The following is a 15,825-nucleotide window of genomic DNA, read 5'->3' as shown; positions in this document are numbered from 1 at the left end:
TAAAAGCTTTGTAAAATATTTTGTTATTAAAGAAAAATCAGAGCCTACAGAAAGCTTGGAAAATTCATCATCAAGCTTGGAAAATTCATCACTAATATCCATGTAATTTAAAAATACATTTTTTATGTTAAACACTTAAAATATACTTTGTAAAAAAGTATTCATTTGACATGTTATTAAAAATACAAATCAATACAAAATGTTTCCAAACTAAATTTATATAAATATTGTTTAATCTATTTTTCTCATAAAACACATCAACATTCAATTAACTGTTTTCTGCATGTAAGTTCAATACTGGATTATAATAACTGGTAATTAAATATAAGAACTTACATTTATATCCTTTCTCACATTATTCTCCTTTCTAGCAAATGAAAACTCAGATTTAATGTTGGTAAACCCTACATATTCATTAAAATTTCAATGAAATAACAGGGAGAACTTAAGGTGTTTCAAATTTTAAAGTAAGTATCAATGAATACTAAATTTTTAAGAACTATCTTTTCTGTGCAACGGTTATATAGTTCCCTCACATTTTTAAAAAAGACTATTAGATATCAGTCAGCTAATTCCACTGGAATTACGTAAAATCAATCTACTACACACAATTAGAGGATACAAGAGTAAACATTTACTCTGATGTAACTTATGCTTTTCCCTAAAATTTTGCTTTACAGCTTAATTTGCTTAGTAAATGTTAAAAAAATAAGACAGGGTATAAAATACAGTGTCATCCAATACTGTGTTTCTACTGTCACAGGACACAAATTAGATATGAAATAACAATGAATTACAACACAGGAAAGAGATTTTTAACGCATCGATTAAGAATTTATTTGCCATAATAATCCTCATAATAAAAACAGCAAACGGTTTGTTGTGCTTTGTTCTAGGCCCTGCTGCAAGGCAAAAACAAATACTAATTCATTTAATCCTCCAAGCAACCACATGAGGTAATATTACTATTCCCATTTTACAGATGAAGGCACGCAGGCACTGGTTAAGTTGAAAAACCTTGTCACACAACCAGTAAAGAACGTATCTGTGAGTCAGATCCATGCAGTCGGATCCCAAAGTCCATGCTCTCAACTGCTACACAAAATAGATTCTAGTACGTTTTATAGCAAGGCATCCTGGACATCCCTTTCGGCAGTGGTAACATTTGACCTCTACCCATTTTATATGTGAGTTCGATTTTGCAAAGTGCTTCAGAATTCCTTCAGGAAAAAAGGTGGAGCAGACACGAAACATATTAGCCTAGGTTTTATCCTATTTTGTTTTTAGGGTTCTGAAGGGAAACGTTTCTTTAAGAAGCTTTTTTAGAATAATTTATAAGTCTTGTGCCCACGTTACTGAACGAATTTCTATAAACTCTTCCCTTGAGCTCTAGTAGGGCAGCTGGTGTGAAGTTTCAACTGCGATCATAAATACAGCCTTACCACCTGGTGTCAGTTTTTGTTGTCTCAAAACCGTGTTATCTTAAAAATTCTTTTTTTTAACAACAGTGCATATACAAACAAATCTGGATTTATCAAGTACTCACACAGAGGTATTCCTGTTTTAATTTCATTCTTAAGTGCCAACAGGGCTGTGGAGATTTTTGTTTACTTTTAAAAAGATGCAATATTTTAGCTTAAAAAAAAATCCCCAAATCAAATAGGTATGGTAGCCAATATTAATGTAAGGTGGCAAAGGCTACCAAATTCTCATTAAATATGACACAAATGAAATGAGCCTCAAAGGCACTAAGTCAAATTTATGGCTTTTATTAATCATGGAATTTAAATCATCACAAACATGCTTCTCAGTTATTCTAAGCAGTATCTAATGAAAAGGACAGCAGCATGGTGTTCCAGATTTGTCTGCCTTGTTTACATAATCCTGAAGAATTACATGCAAATTTTATCTTATTTGCTACTCTAACCCTAACTAGCCTCAATGTTTTAGAACTACTACAATTTCCAAAAGTGTAGATTTTTGTTTATCTAATTACTCATGTTTTGATTTGGCTAAGTTTTTATTTTATCTACTCTTTTAAGTATGAGGCTTTTAAATGATTCCGTATTAGTTATGAAGTATTTTATAAATACAGATGCAAGAAATTATTATATTTCTACAAAATGCCAGCACTATCACTTCTTGCCCTTTTGGCTAAGATCAAGTGTAAAATGCTATCACTCTTCTATTCTAAAACACAATTCCTCACTTTTAAGCAAACCAAAATGATAGTTACCAAGATTATGTGAACCAAAAGGAATTGGGGCCAAAAAATCAAAAGCGAAGCAAAATTCTCTGACATCCCAGCTTCTATCTCTGCTATACCTAATTCTTTCAATGAGAAAAAATGAATGTTATTTTAATGTAGAATTCTAGGTGCTAAAAAAACGTTCGGAAATCAATAATAGAGCATTAATTTTAATATGTCACTACCAATTTTTAAATATTCACAAAGAGCTAAGTGCTTATTTGACATGGTATATGAAGAGCTATATTAAATGATTCACAACTATTTCATGGAGTCATATTCTGTAAACACAAACACACACACACACACACACACATACACACACACACACACACACAAACCGGAAACCAAATTCTAGTTAAGATGATCAGTTAAAAGCTTGCATTTACCTCTACTTCTCCCAAAGTTGTTTCAAAGGGTTAAAAAAAACATAAACAAATACCTATAAACCAACAATGATCAGAGAAGTAGACGAAGGAACAATATTCAGAAACCTTAAGAAGGAGAAGGGCTGACTTAGGAAGTTTCAGAGAGCTGATGGCTAAGCCTGCAACAGATCAATCTGGGAGGAAAACCAATGTACCCACAAAATCTCAGGAAGTCTCAGACAATGGAAGACATTAAGTAACTCTGGAAGTGACTATGAAGGCAAGGTGGGGGGGGTGGGGTGCCAAAAACAAGATTTGTTGAAGAGCAATTTAAGAGATAAACTTGTACCCCTCATCACTCCATCCCAGAATCCTCCCTCTCTTCACACCGCTGGAAAAAATGCCCCTCCTCTTGCTCAACAGAAACCAGAGTTTCATTCACTGCATATCACACACATGGGAGAGCGTCTCTGGACTGGGACACTCACACATGACTGACGGTAGGGGGCGGTATTCAAAACAGAAGAATCAAACAAAAGTCTGTGTCATAGATATTTACACTCAAAGTCCACTTTCCCTAAGCTCCCAAAAAGCTGTTTACCAGGATTCATTTAAAAGATAATGGTATGAGGCGTCACCAGGGAAACATATTAAGAGAAGTCCAGCAAGATCATCTCATCTTACAAGAAATGAGTAACAGGACTCATCAGAACCTGTTCTAAGCAGCTTTGCAAGATCTCACTTTAAAAATGAAACATTTGGGGGGCACCTGGGTGGCTCAGTCGGTTAAGCGGCCGACTTCGGCTCAGGTCATGATTTCACGGTCCGTGAGTTCGAGCCCCGCGTCGGGCTCTGTGCTGACAGCTCAGAGCCTGGAGCCTGTTTCAGATTCTGTGTCTCCTTCTCTCTGACCCTCCCCTGTTCATGCTCTGTCTCTATCTGTCTCAAAAATAAATAAACGTTAAAAAAAATTAAAAAAAAAAAAAAATGAAACATTTGAGGGGCACCTGGGTGGCTCAGGTCATGATCTCGCAGTTCGTGTGTTCAAGCTCCGTGTTGGGCTCTGTGCTGACAGCTCAGGGCCTGGAGCCTGCTTTGGATTCTGTGTCTCCCTCTGTCTCTGCCCCTCCCTCGCTCATTCATTTTCTCTAATAAACATTAATTTGTTTTTTAAATGAAACTTTTGAGGGAAACATCTCTAAGGTAAAATATGGAGAATGACCCCCCCCCAAAAAAATAGAAATAAAATTAAAAGAAACAGACCGAACAGGAAAAGAGAGCCTCAAAAAACATGAACAACTTCAGAAAGGTATTCTGTCCGTGAAGAGTAACAATAAGCTATAAAAGAACAAAGAAAGTGCTTTTTATATTAAATATAGGACAACAAAAAACAAAAGTAGGTTAGAAAATACAATTGAATAAACTTCACAGAAATGAAACACGGAAAAGCTACATTGTTTTCAACATTTTGGTGTGGGAGGTCCAACGCCAAATTACCAAAAAGTTTAGAAAGAAAAAACAGACTAATTAACAAAGAAAACAGGAAAATCTCCCAGAACTAAAAAAGAGTCTACATATAAAGGATCAAGAATCAGATTTCTCAATACCAGTTCTATAATACCAATGATCTAAAAGACTATGGATTGCTAATCTGAAGGGAGTATTCTTTCTCATCAAGACTTCTGAGCCATGATAAATTATCAGTAAGCATGTTTAGGAAAAAAAGCAACACTTTGAAAAATGCAAAGTCTCAAAAACTGTCTCCCCTACCCATTGTTTCTGAGGAAGCTCCAAGGAGCATGGGTGGGTATGCTGGTGGTGAGACCATGACAATTGGATATTGAGGAAAGACAAAACCACGGCACATAGAGAATCCCTAGGACAATAATCAAAAGGACCACAGAATGCTAACCAGCTAATTGTGTAGCAGGACTGGAGAACCACCAGCCCAAACTAAACAGGATTCCTTAAGAGACTGTGAGATGATGAAATTGATATGTATTTTGGTTACTTCACAGACTTATAGTTCTTAGGAAGAAATTTGAGATGAATGAGATTAAAAAAAAAAAAAACCCAAGTAAAAAAATCAAAAGTTTTAAATTCCAAGGAAAACTAAAGATCACAAATGAAAGAAAAATTAATCCTATGTTACAGAGCCTCCCATATGAGCAGCATTTATAGTCACAAGAGTATAAAACTAAATACAGACACAATCTAAATATTTTATACAATTGCATTAAATGGATGATAGACAAGAACTGTGTCTTTGCCAGAATAAGGAGCGGGGACAGAGATAAAAATGGATAAGCATTAAGGGCACCTGGATGGCTCAGTCATTTAAACATCTGACTTCAGCTCAGGTCATTATCTTGCAATTTGTGAGTTCAAGCCCCACATCAGTCTCTGTGCCCCCGCTTTGCTCCTCCCCTCACCACACATGAGTGTGTATATGTGTGCTCGCTCTCTCTCTCCCCCTCTCTCTCTCAAAAATAAACATTAAAAAATATTGAATAAACATTATACTCTATGGTAGTACCTCAAGAGATAATCCCTAACACTGAAAAGTGAGAGGGGAAAAAATAGCATAAAAATATTATTAAGATAGGTGCACCTGGCTGGCTCAGTCTGTAGAGCATGCAACTCTTGATCTCAGGGTTGTGAGTTCAAGCCCCACACTGGGCATGGAGACTACTCAAAAAAAATTTTGTAAAAAAAAAAAATTTCTTTTTAAACATTATTAATAAATACAAAGTAAATACCAAAAGAAACTACAAAAAGAGTTCAAAGTGGCAGTCTCTTGTGATGATGTGGGAGGGGAGGAAAATTGCTATGTGTTTTTTAACAAGCCACATAGAATTTTCTGACACTTTAAACCACATGCTTTTATAATCACCAGAAACCTTTTTTTAAAAGTTTAATGTGGGGGCGCCTGGGTGGCTCAATTGGTTAAGGGTCCAACTTCTTTCAGCTCAGGTCATGATCTTGTGGTTCGTGGGTTCGAGCCCCGCCATCCGGGTCTGTGCTGACAGCTCAGAGCCTGGAGACTGCTTCGGATTCTGTGTCTCCCTCTCTCTCTGCCCCTCCCAAGGCTCACACTCTGTCTCTCTCTCTCTCAAAAATAAATAAATATTAAGAAAAAAATGTTAATGTTTTGTAAGTTTAATGTGAACACATGGTTTCCTTACATCCTATTTTCCAAGGTAAGAACTGACTAGAACTCACTTTCACTAACATTATCAGAGGTCTGAAATAAAGTGATACTCTTCTAAAGAGAAAGGAAACTGTGGTTTATTCAGCCCCAGTTGTCAGGCCCAGTGTTACCTACTTTTCCAACTGAGCCCACAGAGGGAGTCTTGACCTTACACTTTTATGTGGGAAATGGAGGTCCTGAGACATTGAGTCACATAGCAAATGAACAAGATAGCTTACAACTCTAATTTCTTTCTGATTCCAACACCCTCACTCATTTGTCTGCCACTAGATGGATTAAAAGAAATTAGTCATGTTATTTAATAAATACTAAAACTCAGAAATTGTTTCCTTAAACTACAAATAAAACATTGAGGCTTTTTATTTGCTTGGGACAGTCTTTACAAACAAAGTATGATTTGAGAAATGGCCAACTAGATACTTTTTATCAAAGATCTAAGATTCAACTTTAAGTTCAACACAGTGAATGGTATGTAACATCTTGGTCAGATAGAGACTTGTCAACTTTGCACTACATTTGCTTTCACTGAAAGGCCAGAGGTCAGCATTCCCAGGAAATGTGAGGCACACCCACACTTGTGTACCAGGGTGAGGAATCGCTCCACTAAAGTAGCCTTGGACACGCTGGGCACACACTGCGAAATCAGTCACTGACAAAGGCACCAAGAGTAATAAGCTCTCATCTCCCACCAAGTCCTGGATTACTGGCTTCTGGGTGGTCTGACTCCCAACTACTGTCTGGGGTTTGATCTTTTCTTGGTATTTTTGACCACTGGTTTTTTCATTTTCCTCAGTTCTCTATTCAACCTGAACATGCAATCCACTGACAGTTTCTACCTCCTTGTTCTAGAGGCTTACTCACATCTTCCATAAAATAACCCAGCTAATCACAGCTATCCATCCCACAGACTTCAGTACCCCAGGTACCATCTATGTTGGTGCCTTTTCACTCCCTCTATCCAGAAAAGTATTTCTTCTAAAAACGCTAGTTAAAATCTCATCTATTTTCCAAAGGCCAACTGAACTGCCACTTCTCATTCCTAGATCTTTGAAGAAATGGTTTCTCAACCCCCCTGTAACCTCACAATTCTGTACTCTGAGGACCTTTCTGTACCAACTATACTCGGCATTTAGGTTTTATTTTTATTTACTTCCTTTTTTTCTGCCCTAATGAAAGACATAAAGAAGGCAAGGAACACATACATCATGGGCGTTTTTGTATTCCTCCACAAATTATCTTTTTAGTTTATTAATTAATTTAGTTATTTATTGAGAGGGAGAGGGAGAAAACCCGAGTGGGGGGAGAGTCAAAAAGAGAATCCCAAGCAGACTCCACACTGTCAATGCAGAGCCCGACGTGGCTCAACCCCACAAACCATGAGAGATCATGACTTGAGCTGAAACCAAGAGTCGGGCACTCAATCAGCTGAGCCACCCAGGTACCCCTGTATTCCTCCACAAATTCTTAAGCATATTATATGTTCGATTTGCTGAGTTAGCCTCACATGTTCTGCTTCTGCTGTCCTAGGCTCAGATTCCCACACCATGCCTCTCAAAGGTTAAAAAGTTAACAATTCTTTTAAAGAGGAATTTAGCTGAGTAAGAAAGAAAGTCATACAACATATTTCCTAGTAAAATATGAATTCAAGATCCACTGCAGTTTTTATAAAAATGTTGGTGCATTATACTGAACATACAAATATCTTTAGAAAACAGCAAGTTAAAAATGTCAAAAAGGTTTCGTTGTTGCAGATAATGCTTAGATCTTTCACTATGTGTACCTCCTAGCAAGGGTACAGCACATTCACCATGTTGTCTTTTCCTTAAAGCAACTGGCAGGATTCTTCCTCTGAGTCACATACTTGGGAAATGCTGCAATAAACCGTATCCAGTCTTCCATATTTACATCAACTCAGACTGAGGGAAGAGCTTGAGCTTATCATGGGTGCCTGGGTGGCTCAGTCAGTTAAGCATGACTTTGGTTCAGGTCATGATCTCACAGGTCATGATCTCATAGCTCGGGAGTTCGAGACCCACATCCAGCTCTGTGCAGACAGCTCAGAGCCTGGAGCCTGCTTCGGATTCTATGTCTCCCTCTCTCTCTGCCCCTCCCCCACTCACGCTCTGCCTCACTCTCTGAAAAATAAACATTAAAAAAATTTTTTTTTATTTAAAAAACTTAAAAAAAAAAAGAGCTTGAGCTTATTAGTTACAGTTAAGAAAGGGGAGTGAGAAAGACTTTTTTTATCCTCAAAACCCAGTGAGTTTTTTTAAAAACAAGTACCATTTAATTAAGTTTTTCATCTGCTTGACTTGTTTGAAACACAAATAATACACCCACATTCTACATTTTATTAAGTTTTTTTCCATATAATTTTTGAAATTGATACTATCAGTCTATAGTATAATTAGATCATTCAAAGAGTTAGTGAATGTTCATACTTTAAGCTCAACTGTGAATGTTTTACTATTTCTTTAGTTGCATGATGGTACACACTTACTTTCTTCCTAAATACTAGGCAGCTTTCACATACTGTGCACTGATGCAGAACTGGCATTTCCATTGCAAAAACAGATACTCGATCATGTGAAATAAATCCAGATTATAAATCTGATAATTTTGTTTAACGTCCCTCATGACTGAGAACAGTTTCAAACACTGTTTGGAGAAGGACAACTGAGTGTGGCTATTTGTTTTTAATAAAGTAACGAAGGGAGTGATGGGGTGTTGGGGAAGAGGGCCTCAATGCAAAGGAGACATTACAGCAAGAACTTGAGGAAGGGTACACAAGTCACGATGCTCTGTGGAAAAGGACATTCCAGTCATAAAGAACAGTAAGTGTTACAAGGTCGCCAAAGTGAGTTCTTGCTTCTTATGACTTCTATATTGATTAAAATAACAGAAAGCATCAGGTTATAATTTTCTACTTGGGGCCTAGGAGAGACAGAAGCAGCTGGTATAAGATTTTAGCCAAACATCTAATCTGCTTTATGCTTCTATGGCCCACAGGCCAAATTTGTGTTTATAAATAAAGTCTTTATTGAAACACAGCCTCAATCACTGGTCTGCATATTCTCTGTGCCTGCTGTCAGGCTACAACTGTTGAGTTGCTGATTCTTCTCGGAGACCCCACAGAGGCTATAAAGATTAAAGTATTTATTATTTGACCGTTTACAGAAAAAGTTGGCTGATCCCTCCTCTCTGGAATTCAGAATGCCATCTCCAGCAGTGCTAAGTGCTCCAAAGAGACATGTGGCCACGAGTTAAATAAAGCTCATAACCTCTGCATAAGGAGTGGGTAGGCATCACTTTGTCTAATTAATGAGCATTTTAAACACTCTCACAACAGAATACAGAATCCAATTATGAAAAGGAGAAATTAAGAGATTCTACTTCTGATCTAATAAATAATACATGCTTCTAAGCCAGTAACATATACTTCTTTTCAAGTCATAACAATAAAATCATATAAAAGAGTTTAATCTCTTGGTGATATAGCAAGTTCTTTGTTTAATTTCCCATCTCTATTCATCCTGGTATCCAGGAGAAAAACTGTTAAGCCAGAAAACTCAATTATTTCCCCTAAAATGGAAAAACATAAATCTAGACAACTTACAGCATCTGACCTTAGGCAGATTCAGAATAGAAAGGATGGAAAGCCAGAGTTCTGATAGAGTGAGAGGAAAAATGTTCTAACTGTCCCAGGGTGGACAATAATGGGGAAGTTTTCTCAGTGTGCCCGGAGCATAAACATAACAACCCTGCAGAGAACAAGGTACCACCAGAGAGTAGGCAGGAAAAGGAAACCACAGCTGCTGGGGGCTCTGTACCCAGAGTCCGCTAACTCTTCTGGTGGTATTTGTTTGGAGAGAGCACAAGAATCTCCCTAAACACCTTAATTTTACAGAAATGAAAGATTCGAGAATATTCAAACTCACTGTTTCATTCCACCAATGTGTACTTTTGAATGCTTACTCCTACCTTTGCTATTAGACTATCAATAGTACTGATGACTGATGAAAAGTAGGCACAGTTGACTACTTTGTTACCTTAAATAACCAGAAAGGAGACAGGATAACTGATACTAAGAAGTACTCTAATTTGCTAAATTAGGTTATTCAACATCTAATTTGCTAAAAGGATGCAATGATAGAAAGCATTAAATATATAATTACTAACCATAAAAGTGTAGTTGTTTTTTTTTTTTTCACTTTCTTAAGAAATTAAAACCTGCTCCCGCTAATCAACTAATGTTTCTTCTAGTAACTTTTTGCTAATAAAATTTATTTTAGGTCCAAGGCTTTCTAGAAATGATGGCTCATTTTGGGGGGAATAGTAAAGAAAACCAGCATATTGCAAGGACTCACCATACTCACTACTTAAACATGAGAGATTTAATCCCAAAATAATTTAATAATTCATGAGGAACATTTCAAGTAAATATTTCAAAAGGACATTAAAAAATCAGGATGCCAGAAAACAATTCTAATTAAACGCAATCCCTCCCCAAATATTTCTGAGTACTGTATAACCCTTAAGGGACAGAAGTCTCTTTGTAAACATCTAAAATGATAAATCTGTTTTAAAAGTATAATATTCAAGGGACTCTGACCTTCTGTGCAACATACAAAAATCAAAACAATGTATCTATACCAGTGAAGCCTGAAATCTAACAATGACATACTTTCTCTAACTACAATTAAGACTTGTATTCCCAAACAGAACACTGTTATAATATGAGCAAAAGCCAAACAGTGTGGGCCTAGTAATACCAACTCAATCTGTATTGTTTTTCTTTGCTATAAATTGGGACACAGTGCATTTTAGTGTAAAGTTAGAAACTAACATTAAGGATCTAGATGTGAAATTGCAACTTTCGATTTCAATCTGCTATTCAGAATCTTAACCCAGCATTCCACATAATACACTGCACATGTTCCTCCTTATGTCTGAAGAACAGCATTTGCAAAAGTGTACTGAAAACCCCTAAAAACTGTATCTGTGTGCTGTGCATAGGGGTAGGGGAGGGGTGGAGAGTAGTAACAACCTAGCAGGTTTAGAAATGGATAAACTTGAACTGCTGAAAATATGCTACTTATGGGAAAAAAAATGAAAAACTACATACCCTTGAGGGGAGAGTTTGTCTAGCCATCCGGATTTAACCTTCCTTGCAGAGGACCCATAAAAACAGGCATAGGGAGATATTGCATTTGAGGAAACGATTGAGGACTCAGTATTTCCACTTGTTGAGCTTAACGGATAACTGTGCCTATTAACAGGGTCCAAATTCAATGCTTTTTGAGTCCTAGATTTAGATGCCTTTGAATTTTTTCTTCTTAAACTCTGAAAGCATTCTTCTACTGTTGAATATTCTGATTCTGAAGCAGAGTCTACTGGAAAATTAACTTTGTCCTCTCGAGGTATCCAAATATCTTCTGCTTTGTCTTCGCTTATATTCTCCTTCCTGTTATCATATATGCTAAATGGAAACAAACTGTGTTAACATTTCAAAATACCATATGTATTTGAGCCACTGATTACTTTTGAAATTTATAAACAAACTGCACAGAAATTTAAAGTCAGAAATCTCTTAAGAGCTCCATTAACCCATCTGATAATTTCTAAAACTCTTCCAGAAAAACAGAAATCTTTTATTACCCTAAGATATATTTGAACACTGCTGAAAGTAGTACAATTTTTCTTATGTGTCATTAATCTGATCTGTTTATTTGGGTGGGGGGTGGGGGTGGGTGCAGACTGGTACTAAGGGTGAAGACTGACCACATTCCCTGCCTCGTAATTTAACATCATCACCAACAGCATTAAATAGCCATTCCAACTTGTAGTCCCTGAGTAACATTCATGAACCACTAACTCATCTATTTGGAGATCTCACTTTGAAACTTGTTGCTCCTCTCTGGCTCTCCACGATTCAATTCCAAGAGCTTTAGTATTATTTTGTAACACTAATGAGGGAAAACTTCACCACACTGTTAGCTAGGAAATGAGAAAGAGTCAGGATACAATCAGAAGGTAAAAGCTGTGTAACCTATCATATTCACCAGAACACATTCATAATAGCTAAGCATATTTCTACAGATTTAAGGAATGACAAAATAGGTTCACTCAGCCATTAATGTATAATAAAACTCATTACAAAGAAGTTTTTGCTAATCAATGAAATAAATATGTGTAGGAGTCAAATTACATCCTTTTGGACACAGTGTCCTAAAAACTCACTTCCTTAAAGAATGATTTAACCTGGCCTCTTCCACATTTTGCATTATAATACATACATATCAAATGCTAACTGAAGATCCTCAATTATTTAGTTTCAACTTAAGAAAACCCACAACATTATCAGACTTGGAAAGAAAAGGATAAAATTGAAGATATAAAATGAACATTAGGTAATGATGCAGGACACTAAGTCCTAATAAAGTTGAGAAAACTAAAATTCAAGTTGGTGCCTCACAAACTGCTTAATTTCATGAGTGATCCAAATAACTGGGTAAACTGTCAAGCCACTTGTCAATGATGAACTTCCAGTAAAAAAGGATGTATTACATTTGTAAGAATTCTGCACCTTAGATAGTAATTTTTTTTTTTTTTTTTTTTTTTTTTTTTTTTGCGCTGCCTCTTTCTCCTTCATATTAACATAACTTCCCATCTTTAACACACAATTGTGGGCACCACATATTTTCCACTTTAGGATGGGAAGAGTGATTTCAATTAGGAAAAGACTAACATAATCTGCTGCAAAATATCACTATACACCGGATTTACAGACTCTAAGTTCAATTATTAAAATAAGTGCCATTATTCAGGGTTCCTGGGTGGTGTAGTCGGTTAAGCGTCCGACTCTTGATCTCAGCTCAGATCATGATCTCACGTTCGTGAGTTCGAGCCCCACGCTGGGCTCTGCGTGATGGCACGGAACCTGCTTGGGATTCTGTCTCTCCTCCTCTCTGCCCCTGCCCCGCTTGTGCTCTAAACAAACTAAAAAAAAATTTTTTTAATAGAGTAAGTGCCATTACTGAAACATCTAGAATGAGAAAGATTTGAACTTACTAATGTAAACTATTTTCTTAGAAACATAATATGAGCAAGAAGTCAACACTGCATAACGTTATATTCAAAAGAATTAATCATCATCAATCATGACCTCATACCTCGATTTCACAAGAAAAGCATTTTTTTCAGTAGTTGTTTCCCCTTTGAGTGTTTCTTCATGGGTCCAAAATTCATTCTTTATAGATCTCTTCTATTAAAAAAAAATACACATATATTATATACATACATTTTTCAGGACAGCAATATTTTCCAAATATCCACAATGTGAGCTTAGTTTTATTACATAAATATCTAACTGCTTAGATCAATTTTCAGTAAAAACTTAGAGAGACTATACTAAAAATAGCCTCTCGATGCCTTTTTCAAGATATTTAAATCATTAATAATGCATCATTTCATCCAGGAAAAACAGAAGATGCCAACCAAGAACAAAATTTATTTACTTTTAATTTCCCACTTTTTGTCTTCCAACTTCTGTTTTATCCTGACCAAGAAATAAAATAACCAAAAGAGCACAAGTACTTGAGAAGAAAGAAAGACTGATAAATTAAATAATGAAGATATGAAGATATGTTAGAAGTAGATATTTGGGTATAAGGCAAAAAGCAAAATCTAGGGGGGTTCTTTTGCTTTCTTTGGGGGTTTGTCTTTAAAGTAACTTATTTTTTGGAAAATTCAGAAACCCCCCCTCCTGTATTCCTGAAATTGAATGTATTTTTGTGATATATATTTAAAGATACACATTCAACATGATTTTACTTAAAAGAATTTTACTGACTACCAATGTCCTGCTTCAATATAACTCATTCTCCAAACACTTTAAAGGAAACAAAGAGGGAAATATAGGCAGAAGAGCAAAGACTTGAAAATGGAAAAAAAAAATAAAAATGTATGGGACTAACCTTGGAATTTTCTAGTCTCTGGAAGAGAAAGGTCTCTCCATAAGGAAAAATGGAAGATGAATTTTCCTCCTTTGAATCTTTTGGGGAAATTATAGGATGAGAATGAAAAGATATAAATAATGTGAAACATTTTTTTAAAAAGGTATGCACTTAATAATTTTATAGTAATAGCACAACTTAAGCTTTATTCTCTGAGAGTCCAAAATTATGCTTATAATATTCACCTCCAAAGCAACTCATCCCATGGCTTCTTGGTGTAGCACTCACTGTATATGCCTCTCACTTCCCAACCAAGGCATATTACTCACTGTTTCGGAAAGTGTGATGTGTCATATATGGCCTTGCTACCCTCTAAGATCCACATTAATATAACTAAGCACATTTCCCACATATGATGCCATTTATAATGTTAATTCCTAAATAAGAATACAGTATTAATGGCATAAAGTTAGTGTTAGATCTATTGTAATTTCCAATGAATAATTAAAAGTTCACTAACATAACAACTAGACGCTGTATCACTCAAAACACCAGAATCTACTTAATATAATCTAACACCACAGCCACTAATACACTTGTAAAAATAAGTTATTTCAAGAGATTTTCCACTGTCCTTGTGTTACGCCCATCCACAAGAAAGAATTCCTAACACTTTCATTCTCTGTTATGGCAAAAAAAAACTTTTAAAGGGTCAGTAACCAAGTGTTTTCCACCTTATTAAGAAGAATGTTCCTGAACATATATAAACAGAATTTTCAAAAAGAAAGAAAAGCCTCTGTCAATGATCAATTTACCAAAGTAATGTCAGCCCTTTCCCGTTACCATGGCAAAATTACTTTCCATAAATCCAGGTCCTATAGCTCAGAATGTCAGAAACCACTTAATTTAGTTAAATGCCTTCGACTGCGGCTACTGATAAATGAAGCCTGGTGCAAAAAAAAAAAAAAAAAATTCTTTTTACATTAGTATATGAAGATTTCCAAGAGTCTGAGTACATATGACTGTCTTTTATTCACTCATCTTTAAATGCATCTGAAGTATTATGAACCCTAGCAGATAGTTATTCCCATTATTTCCTATTACACAGGGGGCCTACTTTCTCGATCACAATTTTCACACATTTAAGACTGTCATATGAGTGCTAATTTACAAAGACTTTACATGCTGAGACTCACTTTCCTGTGTCACAGACTTTCCAGTTGAGGTAGCAATGTTTCTTCTCTCACGGAAATAGCTTAAAGCAAAGGGGAAAAATAGATAAATTAAAACAGATAAACAAAAATTGGTAAACTATGAGACTGAGTAAAGGATACAGACATACATTCCATTCTTCTGGGTAGAAAAACCAATATTCAAAAATAACTTTGATTCTAATTAAACAGAATGGCTAAATTCCACAGATGTGTTTTTCTAAATAGTCTTAAGGAGATTTCACTAGATTTTACAAGCATTTGCTTCTCACATTTATACTTTACAAAAGTAAATGAATATATTTGCCCAATGCTAGTATGTACGTTGGATTTTCAAAACTGCTAGACATACCCCTGTGAGACACTAATTTTCTAATTAGAATTCATTATTTATTAGGGGTTTTTTGTCATTAAACTTTACAATTACAAAATTGAGTCAAAAATTTGTCGGCTCTATAAGCGTAGTATGAAAATATATAAGACCTTTCCTTAAAAATATTTGCTGCCTTGGGAGAGAAAGATTACAGGTAATTAATTAGAATACAGCCTAATAGCAATGAGAGAAGAAAACACTGTGTAAACAGATGTAATGAATACCCATTACTATATAAATGAGTTCTATCTTTCCATCTAAGTGTAAGAATCAGGACAGTGTCTTTAGGATCGCTGAAATTTGTATCTGCCCAAATAACTACAAACAAGGATTAAAAAAAAAAAAAAAAAAGAATAGAAACTAATGAAATAAAATATGGATAAAGTTTAAAATCATTTTAACTAAAGCTGGTTATTCAAAATGATCAATCAAATTGATAAACCTCAGGGAAGGAAAATA

General features: G+C 35.6%; 1 protein-coding gene across 3 annotated transcripts in view; it reads right to left on the bottom strand.

Annotated features, from left to right (window-relative positions):
• The window catches only part of ARAP2 (ArfGAP with RhoGAP domain, ankyrin repeat and PH domain 2), a 213,653-nt gene that overhangs the window by 159,602 nt on the left and 38,226 nt on the right, over positions 1 to 15,825 (bottom strand). For all 3 annotated transcript variants that reach the window (XM_042984792.1, XM_042984793.1, XM_042984794.1), the window contains 4 exons: positions 14,979 to 15,037; positions 13,804 to 13,880; positions 13,000 to 13,091; positions 10,953 to 11,306 (listed from right to left, as the gene is read on the bottom strand). In XM_042984792.1, coding sequence (XP_042840726.1) covers positions 10,953 to 11,306; positions 13,000 to 13,091; positions 13,804 to 13,880; positions 14,979 to 15,037 — 582 coding nt within the window. The remainder of the gene's footprint in view (positions 1 to 10,952; positions 11,307 to 12,999; positions 13,092 to 13,803; positions 13,881 to 14,978; positions 15,038 to 15,825) is intronic.

This window comes from Panthera tigris, chromosome B1, assembly GCF_018350195.1.
Source record: "Panthera tigris isolate Pti1 chromosome B1, P.tigris_Pti1_mat1.1, whole genome shotgun sequence".
Lineage (NCBI taxonomy): Eukaryota > Metazoa > Chordata > Mammalia > Carnivora > Felidae > Panthera > Panthera tigris.
The sequence above is the reverse complement of the archived record's forward strand: the minus strand, read 5'-3'. Positions and strand labels throughout refer to the sequence as shown.